This window comes from Eschrichtius robustus, chromosome 4, assembly GCF_028021215.1.
Source record: "Eschrichtius robustus isolate mEscRob2 chromosome 4, mEscRob2.pri, whole genome shotgun sequence".
Lineage (NCBI taxonomy): Eukaryota > Metazoa > Chordata > Mammalia > Artiodactyla > Eschrichtiidae > Eschrichtius > Eschrichtius robustus.
This window is the reverse complement of record NC_090827.1, coordinates 41686000-41699784: the sequence shown is the minus strand read 5'-3', so window position 1 is coordinate 41699784 and position 13785 is coordinate 41686000. Positions and strand designations below refer to the sequence as shown.

At 40.8% G+C, this 13785-nt stretch overlaps 1 protein-coding gene across 12 annotated transcripts in view; it reads left to right on the top strand.

Annotated features, from left to right (window-relative positions):
• Positions 1–13785, top strand: part of SH3D19 (SH3 domain containing 19) — a 179475-nt gene that overhangs the window by 109183 nt on the left and 56507 nt on the right. For 8 of the 12 annotated variants that reach the window (XM_068542612.1, XM_068542615.1, XM_068542613.1 and 5 more), the window contains exons 3-4: positions 6534–6574; positions 13231–13273. In XM_068542612.1, coding sequence (XP_068398713.1) covers positions 6534–6574; positions 13231–13273 — 84 coding nt within the window. Of the gene's footprint in view, positions 1–6533; positions 6575–11801; positions 11843–13230; positions 13274–13785 lie in introns of all 12 variants that reach the window. The other 4 variants (XM_068542618.1, XM_068542616.1, XM_068542619.1 and 1 more) reach the window with 1 other exon arrangement.

The following is a 13785-nucleotide window of genomic DNA, read 5'->3' as shown; positions in this document are numbered from 1 at the left end:
AGAAGGAATTCACTCCCCTTGCCATACCCAAACTTTATGGAAGCCAATCAGAGTTTTAGAACTAAAACATAATTTGTTTTCATTAGTTTCAGATAACTACACTTAATCTTATTTTTTTTCCATTCCCCACAGTGTATCAGATCTGGCTCTACATATTATGATGATGATATTAACTTAGACACTTTTAAAATGACATCATAGCTTTATATTTGTCTCAGTGGCAAAATATTATTTACTAACTCATACTTTCTTCTCCCATTACATGATATTGTCTTAATCTAGCAGGCAACATAGGGTGATAAATTTTGATTGATGCACACAAAAGATGAAAGCACAAGTATTTTTGTTATTCTGTAACACTAGTGCTTTCTGTTTTGAGAAGCAAATCAAGGTTGGCCCAAGGCTTTGTTTATAAAAGTACTGTATATGTAATGATTTTTTTTTCTGCAGCGCAGCAAGTCAAGGTTTATTGTAGTCCTGAAATTAGTGTCATAAAAAAAGCTGTGCACATAATCCTCGGTTTATAAACACCTGACTTAAAAAGGTTATTTTCATAGAATGACTGACTTCTTAATGTTCCGTCTTAGAAAGACTAATTTTTTCACCTGATACAGCCATAGTACCGCTTTTCTAAAACTGTTCTTGGTGCTAGAAATTTCTTTTACTTCTTCTCTTCTCATCACTGCCTTTGTCCTATTCCCTCGCATTGAGCCTCTACCCCTGCCCCATTTATTCCCACTGCTGCCACCATCAACTTGGCGGCCGGAAATGGTAAAGCCAACATCTTTCCCATCCGTATAAACACTGTTACTCTGTTTTGTTGCCATTGGCTTAGTGGTCCAACTGAGGGCAGTTTTCCTCCATGGGACATTTGGCAATGTCTAGAGGCATTTTGGGTTGTCAAAACTGCAGAGGGGTGGGGGGAGTGCGCTTTGGGCATCTGGTACGTATAGGCCAGGGATGCTGCTAATCCTCCTATAATACACAGGACAGCCCCCCGCCCCTACCCCCTTAACAAATGTCGATAGTACCAAAGGTGAGAAAACCTGCACTAGTTCTATTCAAGCATCAGCTCTGTCTTTTCCTCTCCTCTCCCAGGGCTAAACTTAGACACTCCTCTTTTGAGCTCCCATAATACCTTGTATAACATTTTTTTCATATCCTGTTTATATCTTTTATTTGTTGATCTTGTCAATAAGATTGCATACTTCTTTTTTTTTAAATAAAGAAGTTTATTTATTTATTTATATTTGGCTGTGTTGGGTCTTCGTTTCTGTGCGAGGGCTTTCTCCAGTTGTGGCGAGCTGGGGCCACTCTTCATCGCGGTGCGCGGGCCTCTCACTGTCGCGGCCTCTCTTGCTGTGGAGCACAAGCTCCAGACGCGCAGGCTCAGTAGTTGTGGCTTGCGGGCCCAGCCGCTCCGCGGCATGTGGGATCTTCCCAGACCAGGGCTCGAACCCGTGTCCCCTGCATTGGCAGGCAGGCTCTCAACCACTGCGCCACCAGGGAAGCCCAAGACTGCATACTTCTTGAGGGAAGAGGTTATTTATTACCAATATTGGTGTCCCCAGTTTGTGGCAAAATGTCAGGTACATAGTGAGAACTCCATACGTGAATAAATGCATTTTTGAATAAGACACCCTAGACTTCACCAGTGCCTTTCTGGAACTTCCAGAAACCTCTTCTTGCTCACTTTTACCTTCTTTTTCCTACATCTACTCATCACTTATTTTTTAAAACGTTAGTGTGTCAACCCTATCATTCATATATTTAGTTCCTAGAAATATGGATCTCCCCACAATTCAAGACATATAGTGGGATAGGGAGGGTGAGAGGGAGACGCAAGAGGGAGGAGATATGGGGATATATGTATATGTATAACTGATTCACTTTGTTATACAGCAGAAACTAACACACCATTGTAAAGCAATTATACTCCAATAAAGATGTTAAAAAAAAAAAAAAAGACATGTAATGCCAGACTCCAGGGTTTATTCATAAACCCTTTAAAAATGTCAGGCATGCCATAAACATCATGGCTGGTGCATACAGACCAGCTACAGTCAACAGTGCTTGTTCTAGGGAGATGTTCCAGACAAATTCCTACTTGCTTTTGAAACACTTTGCTGTCATATCCCTGACCCATGGATTCTTAGTGTTTAACCTAGCTAGTCATGCCTGGCATCAATACTACCCACTGTAGCATGTTCCCACATCCTTTGGCATGGCATTTGGGTTCCATTCCCTTCTTATCTTTAACTATGGCTTCTTCATATGTGGAGCTCAAACTATGCTCAACTGTCTCTTTACTCCTGATGGTTTGCTACCTGACGCTCTCTCTTTAGAACCTTTCCTCCTACACATTCTTCAGGTCTCAGTCAAGACACATGTCACATGTTAGAAGCCTCTCCTCGGACCCCAAGATTGAGTGATGTATACCTTCTCTGCATTCATAGCACCTTGTGCCTACCCCTGTATTACTATTAATAGAAAAGCAGTTGCAGTATCTGTCTTTCTCACCAAGGTCAGAGTCTGTGCTTTCAAGGCATTTCTGGTGCCTGGTACATATTATACGTGTAGTAAGTATTGGATGTATGAGAGAATGGATGAGACAGAATACCTCTTCCAGCCTGCAAATATCTTACCGATCTGGTTAAACCTTTCTGCTGGGAGGTGGAGATAAATCAGTCCAAATGTTGAGAGCCTTTGGAGAAGACGCTACATACAAGGGGGATAAAGTTTATGTTCACGAGCAGCTTTATCAGTTTGACTAGAGGGCTGTACCTCTAGATCACATTAGTTTAACTCCTTGTTAAGCTGATGGCATTATTGACTAGTACCCTAATGATATGCCCATGGCCTTTATTGAGGATTTTCATATAGAATGCATTTTTAAAAATATACTCAGTTGCCTCTGCACATAGAAAGAACTCCAAAACCTATAAGATGTTGCGAGATGGGCACTTGCAGGCATTGTTCTGATTTGTTTACCAAACAAGCCAGATCCAGCAACTCCTGGATTTGGGAAAACAGTTTTTTTCCTTACCAGAGAGAGTGGTGGGCAATGAATTTAAACTTGGGAACAAGCTGTTGCTTTGAAAGTTGGATAAATATTTTTTTTAAATCTGTTTTATTTTGATAAAACATGATCCAAAATAAAAAGAGAGATTAGATTTTCTTAGATGGGATTAAGAACAACCATTGTGTTTGTTGTTGTTGACAACATTACAGTGTCATACTTAGCAACTTTTATTTTGTTATCTCCTGTCATCTGCAGAGTCTGGATGAAACTTCAATGTGAAATTTTGGGGGCCAGCTTTATGCCTAGGGGCGATTTGCTTACATATTGAACTTTGTGCAACAGTGGAACATTCAGAAACTTACACCCATCCACCCAAGCCTGAGTTGTAGACTTTTGGACTATCATCAGACAGTAGTGAATTCACATCTGGCTCTGCCACTCACCAGCTGTGTGACTGCAGCCCTAACCTCTAAGCCTTAGTTTCCTCCTCATTTTCAAAATGGATCGTGTGTTTGGCACACGTAATAATAAGCTGTTCTCATCATCATCTTCATTGCTGAAATCTCATTTCATTATGTTGAGAAACTTTTTTTTTTATGCGATTTTCTTTGTTAAACACACTTTCTTAACAACTAGGCAAGGTTCTATGCAAAAACAGTGGGAGAGAGTGCTCCTACAGCACAGCCTGGGAAGGGCTATTGGGGGAAAGTGGGAAGAAAGGGTAGAAGGGGACCCTGAACAGCTGGGGACCCCAGAGTCCTGGAGGAAGACAAATCAGCATCAGCAATCACACCTGAGACAATTCTGTCTTGACCGCAACTTTTGGTTCTCCTCCTCAGGATCGAAAGCCATTTCCCCAACCCCTCGTTTCCCTCCTTGGAAGGTTCTTTGACTCTCATACTCTCTAGTGGGTTTATCTGCCGCACCAAGAACAAAGGCACCTGGTAATAGGGCAGCAGTGCTTGAAGAGCAGACGGCAAAAGATCTGGGTCAGCTCTGCCAGGCACCAGGACACGGGCTTATAAAATTAGAGTGGCGTGAAGATGCAGTTTCACAGTCCTGTGTTTTGTCATGGAGGGGCCTGGGCTCAGGTTCTGTCTGAACAGCAGAAACCAGAGGAGAGCAAGTGAATCTCAAAGAAAAAAATCTCTTAAAAACATAAACTGTTAGGCCTACCATCTGTATGATATCAGACCCCAAAGTGAGACCCTGTCAAGGGTTGTATGTGTTGTCAGATGTTTTGTGATGGCCCTAAAGATTATGAACACACATGAATCATGCTAATAGCGGCTTGCGTTTATTGAACACACACTTTGTTCCAGGCACTGTGTCAAATGCTTTAATGGATTCTCTCTCTTACTGTTCACAATGACCTCATGCGGGAGTTGAGTTATTCTTGCTTTTATATGTGAGGAAACGAGGGGCCTTGGAGAAGCTAAGTAATTTAATTTGCACAAAGTCACACCAGCTGACAGGCAGAGGCGCCAAAAGTGAATATGGGCAGTTGGACCCAGAACAGGCTCTGCTGCCCCCTCCTCTGACCAGGGGTCATGTGGCCATGTCTCCTGTCCCGTGGTGGCCATCCTGCCTGGATGTTCCCAGCTGAGACATGAGCCTGAGCTCGTGCTGAGGGAGGATTCCTGTGAGGTCTTCTCTTAAGACTATAAAGTGGTACCTTCCACTGCAGTCTGGGCTCTGCAGAAAGATGGAGATAAAGGCGCATCTTCAAAACCCCAGATTTTGCATCTACAGCTACATTTGAGATACAGACATTGTATGCACTGCACAGCCTGTAGGCTATTCCAGCATCTCCCAGAACTGCTTCCCACAGAGATGTGTTGGACCACAGGCCTTCTTTTTAATTCTCCCTTCCACAAAACCTGTCAACCTCTAAAGGAGAACTTTAGAGTTTGGAAAATGTTGTTTTAGACATAAGATTGTTGGTTGGTTGGTTGGTTTTTAGGTCTAGCCTGAACATGATGCTGCAAGTCTTGAATTGTAGAACCTGAGCTGACCTCAAAATTCTATTTTGTGCCAAAGTTTCCACCCCCAACACACAACTTTTTTATTAAAGTATAACATACAGAAAAATACACAAAGTGTACAGCGCCACAAATTATCACACCTACTCAGCACCCCTGAAGGCCACGCTGTATTAGTTTCCTAGAGCTGCCCTAACAATACTCTAAACTGAGTGACTTATAACAACAGAAGTTTGTTGTCTCACAGTTCTAGTCTAGAAGTTTGGAATCCAGCCCGTCAGAGGGGTCATGCTCCCTCTGAAAGCCGCAGGGGGTCCTTCCTTGTCTCTTCGTAGCTTCTGGGGGTCTGCCAGTGTCTTCGGTGTTCCTCGCCTTGCAGCTGCATCCCCGTCTCCCCACCTCCATGGCATTTTCCCTTTGCGTCTGTGTCTTCACATGGTCTTCTTCTAATGACACCAGTTACATTGGAATTAGGGGTCCACCCCAGTCCAGTATGACCTCATCTTCACTATAGTAATAACATCTGTATTGGCCTTATTTCCAAATAAGATCACATTCTGAGGTACTTGGGGTTGGGACCTCAACGTATCTTTTTTGGGGAGGAAACAGTTCAACCCAAATGACCCCTACCATGTTCCACCCTAGTCAATATACCTTTCTCCTTCACAAAGGTAACAGAGTGTTGTAACATCCCTTCAGATCAGTGGAGACATTCAATAACGTCCCTTATACCCTGCCTGGATATGTACATGAAACTTCGCCTTTTTTTTTTTTTTTTTGGACCCCGCCACACAGCATGCGGGATCTTAGTTCCCCAACCAGGGATCAAACCCGTGCCCCCTGGAGTGGAAACGCAGAGTATTAACCACTGGACCGCCAGGGAAGTCCTGGAACTTTGGCTTTTTGAGCCCTGCTTCTAAGTACTGTTTTTAATCTTTTTAATTACTGTACCTGAGTCAACATAATACTAACAGGCAGTCTTTGCACTTTTACACCAAGAAGTTTCTTCTGAAAACTTAAGTCAACCTATTTGCATTTTAGTGCTGTTGCCTCTTCTATGTTACCTTATACTAATTTTTTTAAGTAGTTGTTTACAGAAAGCCTTCAAGAACCTTTTAAAAAAAATAAGTATTGCTGAAAATACTTACATTTTTATATTACGATCCTAGCTTTATAATATGGGAGACCTCCTGGAGCTTTTCTTTTTTTTTTTCTTGTCTGTCAGAATAGTATATTCTTAAAGTATCCCTCTCATAAAATGAACTGATATATCATTGTATCTTCCTGAAGTTTTATCTTATCTACCTAAGAAACAGCAAGAGGATTTATACAGATTACCACAAGCATAAACTTTAAAAGAGCACAAATTCAAAAATAAGTATAAATTTTTAAAAAAGCATTCTGAAAAAAAAAAATTTATAAATAATTTTTTTCCCTAAATCACATCATTAAAAGTTCATGGTTGTATATTTTTTCTAAATGACTCCAAAGATGAATGTGTAATAATTATTCTTTCTTTCTTTTTCTAGCCAAGGACCCTTGTCATCCATTAGAGCAGTAATCAAGAGATGTAAGTTTGTTTCTTCCTGCTCTGTATTTTCCTCTGCAATAATTTTGAATGATGATTTAGATTTCCAGCAAGTGATTGTATCTGATGAATCTTACAAAGAATCTGACAAGAGTAGCTTCTCCTAAGGAGTAATAAACCATTTCAGACAAGCAGCTAGGTTTTCAGCGTTCTTTTCAACTTCCGTTTATTGATAAGCCAGTTCCTCAGAACAATATTTTTCTCTAGAGAACTAAGCTGTTAAAAAAAAACAAAACTATATTATGTAGTCAATTTTAATGATCTAATATAAATTATATGTAACCATTTTCTATAGGTAGAGACATATGATGGGTTTCAAAAATATCAAACCCTGTCCTTTTTTATTGATTTACTTCCACAGTATTTTTTTTTTTAATAAATTTATTTATTTATTTTTGGTTGTGTTGGGTCTTCGTTTCTGTGCGAGGGCTTTCTCCAGTTGCGGCGAGCGGGGGCCACTTTTCATCGCGGTGCGCGGGCCTCTCACTATTGCGGCCTCTCTTATTGCGGAGCACAGGCTCCAGATGCGCAGGCTCAGTAGTTGTGGCTCACAGGCCCAGCTGCTCCGCGGCATGTGGGATCTTCCCAGACCAGGGCTCGAACCCGTGTCCCCTGCATTGGCAGGCGGACTCTCAACCACTGCACCACCAGGGAAGCCCCACAGTATTTTAATTTGACTCTGTAAATAAATGCTTATGGAGATCAGCTCACACTTCCACATACATGCTAGAAGTGCCATAACAGAATTCTCTCTAAAATGGCACATTCATACTTTCTGACTTTACTTCTTGGTTAAAGCTTTAAAACTTGCTCTTGGTGCAGGAGTTCAACATTCTTTTTAATAAAAGGCTCTGCAAATGTCCCTTTTCCAAAAAACACATGGATTACCTGTTATTATTTTTAAAAAGATAAGAAAGGGATATTAAATGTTCTTCGCATTATTTGAGCTGAGGTCACCACCCTGAGGAGAATGTATCCTATTTTTAGAAACATTAGTTATAATATTTAGTATGAATTTAGGATATCCACAGGTGTGAAGAGCATGCATTTGAGCCATTGCAGTGAAAAGGTTGTCAGGTGGCAACACAGAAAGATATTACACACTTTCCCACATTTAATTTTTTGTTGGTGGTGGTGAATTATGAAGGTGTGGGAATGCCACAGTGGATATTGATGGGAATTCATATATGAAAATGAAAAATTCATGATAACTTTATATGCCTTAGAGCCCTTGGGGGAAAAGGGGCAGATGGGGCAGGGAGGGAATTTAAAAAGAAAAGTAGGGTTTGGAATTTAGACAAGATGTTCTTGCTGAAGATATAATTCGGGGTAATTAAGGTTATAGGCAAAACCTTGGGAGTAGCCCAATATTTAAGGAGATAGTGTTGAGAATAGAGAAGGTGAAAACAAAAATTAAAAAAAAAAAAAACAAGAGAATAGAGAAGGTGACAAAAGACAGAATCTTAGGAAATATTGGTGTCAGAGATAAAGCTGTGCCTTTAAGGTTCCATAGGGCCAGAGAAGCGTGAGGTCCTCTCACCAAGTCCTGTCTGCTGGCCCCTGCCTTGTTCCCTGGCTTCTTACCTTTCCTCCCTCTTGGATTTCAGAGGGGATTTGTTGGGGATTGTAATCCGTACCTGATTTCCCGTAGATCCTCCAGCATGGCACTTGCTTACACTGAGGCCCCAGTGCCCTGCAAGGCTTAGGAGAAGGCAGCTAAGGAGGAGTGGGCCAAAAAAAGCTGAAAAAGAATTATCCCAGTAATAGAAAAACTAGGAGACAGCTGTATGTTAGAGGTCAAGGGGAGAGCGGTTTTCAAAGAGAATGAGTGAACCACGAATAGCTCTTAATGCTGCAGCAGGTGAGGTGACAGGAGCTGAGAACAGGCCGTTGAGTCTGGTGCTCAGCAGTGACCTTGGAGCGGGCAGGTTCGGGAGAATGTTGAAGCTGGAAGCCACACTTCATTTCAACAATGGATGGAGCTCGTGAGGTGGGGGCAGCTGAGTAGGCTACTCTTTCATGAACCATGGTGGTAAACAGGAGGAGAAGGATGGAGGGTCAAGCAGAGAGGAAATCTGGGCACGTTTATACACTGTGTAGGATGAGGAAGCCTGGAGACTTTTGTAGGCCAGGGAGGGAGGAACCAGGAGCGAGACCAGATTGGAGCAGGAGAGGAGAGGAAATAGTGAAGTAGGGCCCTAGGAGAGAGGGAGGGAGGAGGAGATGAAACAGAGGGAAAACGCCTGCTTTGAGGTGTCTTTAAAAAAAATAATAACCCAGTGATCTTTTAATTCGTATATGTCACTCACTTTGTATACACTGAAGAAATACGCGTTGGTTGTATTTATTCCTGACGTTTAGGCAAGAAGGCCAAACAGATCCTCAGGTGCTGCCACGTAAATACAGAATGAAGAATAATTGTGTCATCCCCTCTGTGTTTTCCCTTTTTGCCCATTCTATAAGAAAAAGTTGTAAGCAAATTTTGCCTTACCCAATTCATTAAAATGTTTGCTTTCCTATCCCAGACTCAGTCATCTATCCTTGGCAAGGAGAAAGACTTTATCACATTGTTAAAGCAACATTCCTTAACTGGTTGTATTTTAAATTCTTTCATAATGATTCTGGATCCAATCAAGACTTGAGATCCTTCTTTTTGTGTTCGTTCTTGGGAGCCCTAAATATTTTGGGCAAAGATCTTGAAAGTGTTCTAAGTGGATGTTTCTGGACGTTTGTGCTTTTCCTTTCATTAACTTTTTTAAGAGAAAATTATTCTTTGAAATTCACAGACTTAACTAGTATTTATTGCTTTCTGTGCGTCAGGAACTATTCACTTACATTGTAAAATAACACTCTGCGTGGTAGGTGTTAACCCCATTTTACAGATGGTAGGGATACTGAGTCTCGGAGATTAAATGGCCTCACAAGGTAGATCTGAGATGTGCACCTAGACTTCCTGACTTCAGGGCCATTTTGAGCTTTCCACTCCTTGGATGTTCCTGTTATCATGTCAGACGCCTCTAGTTTATACCCTGTCCCAAGCAAATGTAGTTAGTGAGTTACTTTTATTATTGTGATTTTCACTGGTAAGGTAGCACTATAGCAAGGATGCTTGTAATATAATAATCCTTCTTTGTGGTTTTTTTTTCTGACCATCATTTAATTGATAATTTTGAATTATTTAGAATTAGGACTAGCACCCAGCTCTCCTGGCTCCACAAAGAGTTTAGTTCAAGAAGCAAACTGCTCCCAGCCCTTCCCATAATGAGCTGTGTGAGGTGGGATAATTCATTGACCCGCTCTGATCTCAGTCTCCTCATCTGTAAGGTTGGAGTAGGATGATCATTAAGGGTCCCTCCAGGACTTCCCTGGTGGCGCAGTGGTTGGGAATCCACCTGCCAATGCAGGGGACACGGGTTCAAGCCACGGAGCAACTAAGCCCGTGTGCCCCAACTACTGAGCCTGTGCTCTAGAGACCACGAGCCACAACTACTGAGCCCATGTGCTGTAACTACTGAGCCCTCCTGCCACAACTACTGAGCCCACGTGCCACAACTACTGAAGTCCAAACCCCTAGAGCCCATGCTCTGCAACAAGAGAAGCCACCACAATGAGAAGCCCGCACACCACAACAAAGAGTAGCCCCTGCTCACCGCAACTAGAGAAAGCCTGCGCACAGCAACGAAGACCCAACACAGCCAAAAATAAATAAATAAATAAATTTTTTAAAAAGCAGAAGTTTACTTAAAAAAAAAAAAAAGGGTTGGGGGGGTCCCTCCAGGCTTATGATCCTGTGGAAACTTAGGAGAATTTTTTTTTTTTTTTTTTAATGACTACATTTATTTATTTATTTTTTGGCTGTGTTGGGTCTTCGTTTCTGTGCGAGGGCTTTTCTCTAGTTGCGGCGAGTGGGGGCCACTCTTCATCACAGTGCGCGGGCCTCTCACTATCGCGGCCTCTCTTGTTGCGGAGCACAGGCTCCAGACGCGCAGGCTCAGTAATTGTGGCTCACGGGCCCAGTTGCTCCGCGGCATGTGGGATCTTCCCAGACCAGGGCTCAAACCCGTGTCCCCTGCATCGGCAGGCAGATTCTCAACCACTGTGCCACCAGGGAAGCCCCGGGAGAATTCTTTATTAGTGCTAATAATGCAAATCCAGATCTCAGTCTTTTATAAACAGCTGAATATGAATTTGCTATGTACTTAGAATTTAGCCATATGAACTAGAAAAGTGTGAAAATAATTCTGTAAAATGATATAACTTTGACTGAAAAACCTGCCTTTTTTCTGCGGCCTTAATCCAAAATGCATGGAAGACTGGCCTTGTGTGGCAGGGTTTAAAAGGAACATGTTGTTCTGTGTGGGCCCTGGGGGCAAATTTGAGTCTCCTGGTAACAAATCTGTTTGATCTGGGAAAGTGAGAATGAGATTAAGCAGATAGTTGAGAAATTAGCAGGAAGAATGTGAGGCACTACATGAAAATCTGCCATGAAAATCTAAAGTGTTTCTAGCTACTAAACTTGTTCAACACTGACAGAAAGTGCTAGTCATTCTATAAGATCAAGAGAAAAAAGAGATTTCAAAGATGAGTGAATATGAGAAAAAAAAAAAAATCAGAGCAGGAGAGGGGAGAGCAAGTGATTCTCCAAGGGTGTGGAGGAGATCTGTAGGCATGATTGGGAGACCTTCTCTCCCCTCATCCTGCTGCGTGCAGTGTGGGAATGCCACTGTGCTAACCGGGGGTTGGAGTGCTGTTACGCATGACCGCTGGGGTGAAGGGGCAGAATCAAGTGGAAGGCCACTGATTTGAAAGATGTAAACTGACTACTGAATTACCTTTTGAGTACTATTCATACTTTAAAATTGATCCCTGTTGAAGTAGCAAATCGACTTTGCAGAATGATTTTTAGATTTTTTTTTTTTTTTTGCACTGTTACTAAAAACTGTAGGAAGATTTTTTTGTTTGTTTTTTTTTTTTTACCGTGGTTATGTGTGTGGATATCCTGGTCTGTACAGATATATCTTTGCCTGCAACATATTTCTTTACTCTCTGAAACTATGGTTCATCAACTTTTCCATCAAAGTACAGAGGTGGGTAGAACCAGTGGCATGACAAGACAGTTTTGCTGCTTATTCTTTTTAGAGCTTAGGCAACTGCGTTCACTCTTTTTTCTCCCTTTCCTCTTCTGTAACCCCATCTTTTTTTCCCTTAGCACTCATGAATAGTGCACAGCAAAAATGCCCCGTGGACGAGGTATGTTTGTGACGATAAATAACATGATGTCTTTTAAAAGTGCTGTGTCTGCTGATTCTGGCTTTCGTGATGGTGGTGATGGGATTGTAGCACACTCGGTGAGCCTCTGACTTAATGAAACCGTTCTTACAAATCAGACCTGCCACTCAGAGCTTTAGCCTCTCTGTCCTCCTTTATTCCAGTAGAGAAAATGCACCTCAACTTGGTTAACTCTTGATAGAAATGTACCAGTCCAGCATACCAGTTGATGGTATGAGTACAGAACATCCTCCAACTCCAGATCCAAGGGTTATGGTTTCAGATGTCAGGTTTGCTTTGCTAACCCCACGTAGGTTCGCTGTCACAGCTCCAACCCCAGCCTAAATTTCATCCCCACCTCCCGTCTTCACCCCTGCCTCCCAGCTTTGGCATCCTCCTTGTTCAGAGAGAACCAGAACTTAATAGGAGGAAGAAAGAAAAGATTCGTATCTTCAACCTTTTCAAGTCAGAAGAATTGAAAAAGTAGAGTATTGGAGACATAAGAAAGTAGAATTAGTTTATATCTGAAACAAATTCCCCTTTGTCCACAAATTTTTACAGTATAGTATTTGAAGATTTTTTTTAAAAGGTATCTTTTAAATGTGCTCCTTAAAATAGAAATACTGTTCTGTATTACACATGTGTGTAATATGTGATCCCATATGTGACACATTTTCCAGGTCATCTGGTTAAGACATAATTTAATTTTAAAATAAAATTTGGAAAAAATTTAAACCATCTAGCTTTTTGAGTTTGAGGTTTAAGGGAAAAGTTAGTGCTGCATATACAATAATACTATCTGCTATAAACATTTTTATAAAAGTGCTTTGAACACTTTTTGCATGTATTATTATTATCTCTTAATGTAAGTAATAAAACAACTTAAGGCTTGTAAAACTCCAGAAAAATTAGAAAATAGATGGAAATTTGACCACTTCCACTCTCTTTACAATAGTTATAAACAAACATTACAAAAGTGTAGTAATATGAATTAGAATAGCTATTTAAAATTTTTTCTGCCCATTGTTATTTCATGTCATCATAATGCTCTTACCATGCAATTTCTATTTAGTAGCTGTCGTCTTTTCTCTGTTCATTCTTCAAATTATTTTTCAGAACCACGGAATGTGCTTTGGGGAGTTTTTGAAATCTATATTTTCTTATGCAATTCAGATATATAACTATAATTAACTTTATGCCATATGAAAAGAGTGTTTTGATTTGCTTTCCTACTATGGATGTTAAAATTCATACATTCTATCTGATGTCAAATATAAGCTAACTTTTTCCAATAGTATATCCTATAAAAATTTAAACCTTTATTGAATGTACGAATTTTGTACTATATCAGTGTATTCTTTCTTTTATAGCTTCTCGGACTTCTATTCAGAGTGAGCTTCATCGAGATAGGAGGTATGGTTATATTTATAATACAGGACATATATTCTGCTAATTATGAAGTAAAAGTGTGTCATCAGTTAGCAAGTTAAATATTTCTCTCTCATAAGGAGTGTATTACAGCCTCATCAGTACATTTTCTGAATTAATCTGTAAGTTTGAATGATGATTTCGCTTGCGAAAAGAAGCAGTACAAGCCTGAAAATCTTCTTTTGACAGTAATTATTTACTGGAGCCAATTTTGAAATGTTTATTAAGCAACTGCTGTATGGGAAGCATTGTTGTAACTACTTCAAAGAAATGCTTTGTACCTCATAGCTACTTAGTAAATGTCACATGGATGAATGAACTGATGACAGGATAGAAAATTGAATAAAGGAAGGATAAAGAAAGGAAAAGAGTCAGGCAGACTAGATGGATAGCTGAATGAATAAAAATGGCTAGATGGCTGGTGGGAGGGAGGGATGGAGGGGAGCAGGGAGGAGTGAGTCACTGGATAGATAGAAGGAAGGACCAATAGACAGACA